The sequence below is a fragment of the Aplysia californica genome, unplaced genomic scaffold (genome assembly GCF_000002075.1).
Source record: "Aplysia californica isolate F4 #8 unplaced genomic scaffold, AplCal3.0 scaffold00356, whole genome shotgun sequence".
NCBI classification, from domain to species: Eukaryota; Metazoa; Mollusca; class Gastropoda; order Aplysiida; family Aplysiidae; genus Aplysia; species Aplysia californica.
Window position 1 is genome coordinate 339971 of NW_004797626.1, and position 2525 is coordinate 342495.

A 2525-nucleotide genomic window follows, 5' to 3' on the forward strand; every position below is an offset into this window, starting at 1 on the left:
AGTAGCCTCCGCCTAAGATCCTGGTGCTTTGGGAGAAAGGAAAATGCAGGATCTTAGGCGAACAGGTTCTTAGCCAATGCACCATGAAGGGAAGAATCTACAGTGGCCCATGTTAATGTCCACTACCCAGAAATAATTATTGGTCTTCCTTTACCCTAAATCATGATGAACTGGTGTGATCCCTGGGGGTGAGTTTATGACATGTATGGCGAGCAAAGGGGTCAACCTTGACGACCATTCACAGTGGCACGAGGCATGCCATCTTCACTTATTGTACTATCGTGAATCTTAATTAAGATCTAAACTTATCCAATTGCCCCTTCCTTTTACCAGTTCAACATTTAAGCGTTTGATCTCTTATTTAGTTCCCCCGCCTTTGTACGCACCATTACGTTGTGACCACACCTATTAAAATTCAATCAGTCTCGCAAATTCGGGAATAGAGACAACTGTTACAATGGTCAGAGAAGAGTTCGATGTGATCCCGCCTGGAGCGAACTTGTAGGCCCTAAGCCAACTCAGCATGTGATGTAAGTTTAGTGGAAAGCTCAGATGCGAATGCAATGTTTAGGGAAAACAAATGCGTCAGTTAGTTCACCTCTTCGTGGAATCCTGTCCTGGGCAAACATTTTACCACTTCGTTGAGTTTTATAATGCATGTGATCACATTCACGAGAGTGACTGATCTTTGACGTGCCGGGTAGTTCAATGATCTCAACTTTTCACTCTTGGTTGATCAGCTGTGCCGCCCGGGTTTTCTGTTCTGTAATATATTATATGGAATGCGGGATCTTAGCCAAATTCTGACCTTCACAGTGAATTGGAGCGGGATCTTAGGGGTCACCTTAGTATAGTAAAAGTTCTGTTTTCTTAAGGGGTGGGGGCGGCGTTGAGGTGACGATCAGGATAATCCTGCTTTTGGGATAGGTAAAACGTGTAGGTTTGTAATTGTGTGTAGTATTTCAGAAGCTTTACTTTAACTCGATGAATCCGATAGGCAGTATGCAGTGGGTAGGCCAATTCCTCACTGCAACTCACCCTAACCAGGAAGTTTCGGTCCACGCTGTACATACGTCGTCTGGTGCGTTCAAGCTTTGCACGCACGCGCGGGTCGGTCTTGACCTTGTGCCTCGAGGGTTGAGGTCCTATTTGAGTCAGGAATTCTCCGAACTCTGCGTCATCGTGGAACCTCGGATAACACAAGCACACAGTTTTTTGTTTTAATGGGGGGGGGAGGGATGTGATCGACATTTTGGCTGCTGATTGATGTAGATAGTGGAGTCGTCTCTAACAAAAATTTGAGAGACTGTCGGATTTTCTTCGTTTCAACCGGGTTTTCGTAATAGAGAGGTTGCCCGAATTGAAGAAAAGGAGACACCAGTTTGGTTTTGTTGTTGTTGTTTTGTTGTTGTTTTTTTTGTCTCTGTTTACCGTTGTTTTCAAATTAAACGTGTTCGGTTTAAGAGGACGCTACTGTGTTCGGTGTACCAAAATTGATGAATTTAAAAACTGTAGAGAAAAGTGGAGATGGATCAGTCTCCAGCATCACAAAGCAAGCCCTAATTCTCAGGGAAAGAGTAGTATAATACTCGTAGACATTGTGCAGCATAACTAGCAGACGCTTTGGACTGAACAGCACCCGCAATAGTCCTTTAGTGGATGATTGATGGTTAAATAGTTATAGAGTATAATTTGCGGGGTATTTTTTAAGAGAGAAAGGTGAGTGATAGTAGCTGAACACAGTCAACGGGTATAAAAACGTCATGGCACCATACTTGAAGACAAACATGACGGATGTTTGATGAGTAATGCATATATATTATGATTGTTAGGTATGTATTTAATTCAGTGTTTACGGTCACTAGCCTACATCACATAAAGCATAATAACGCGTTTTACAGGAAAGGCTTCAGAGAAACAGCATTAAAAAAATGACACACATGATATACCAATATCAGTATTTTCTAAAAACGCTTTCTGTTGATGTTTAACCAAATTTCCATAATAAAACAGTATAGGTAATTAATTGTAATATACCTTTTTTCATGGGTTAAACATTGTAGATTTCTATCACTGGTTTGAGTTAGGACGAGGGGAATGGATACTTTCCGTTGATATGCAAAGCTTGACCATTAAAAGATAAAGTGACATTGATCTTCAATTTCATGAGAGTTACACCTCTCACATGGTTGAATGTATTCATTTCCATCGATAAATATATTATTCAAGGGCAGGCTGTGAGTTTGTAACAAGACTATACTTTAGGTTTTTAAGAAGCTTAAGCAGGAATACACACGTGTGCACCAGCGCCTGTGGTGTGGCAAGCAGTTAAGTGTTAGGAACTTCGCTGGCTCACCCAGGAGACCTATGTTCGATTTCAGACTGGGTAAAAAATTTTATCGAGTATATTGGTCTTTCTGCTGGGATGCTGGTGTATCCATTTCAACCCAGGTTGGCTCTTACAGTCAGGGTTGAAGCCTGTCTCTTAATCAAATTATCTAAATTTTGTTGAGAGGATGAAAATG

General features: G+C 41.4%; 1 protein-coding gene across 1 annotated transcript in view; it reads right to left on the reverse strand.

Annotated features, from left to right (window-relative positions):
* The window catches only part of LOC101859952, a gene marked incomplete at its 3' end in the record, with an annotated part of 1748 nt that extends 516 nt beyond the window's left edge, over positions 1-1232 (reverse strand). Inside the window, 1 exon segment of the mRNA XM_005103057.2 lies at positions 1039-1232. Within this exon segment, the coding sequence (XP_005103114.2) occupies positions 1039-1071 (33 nt within the window).
* Between the last annotated feature and the right edge of the window lie 1293 nt (positions 1233-2525).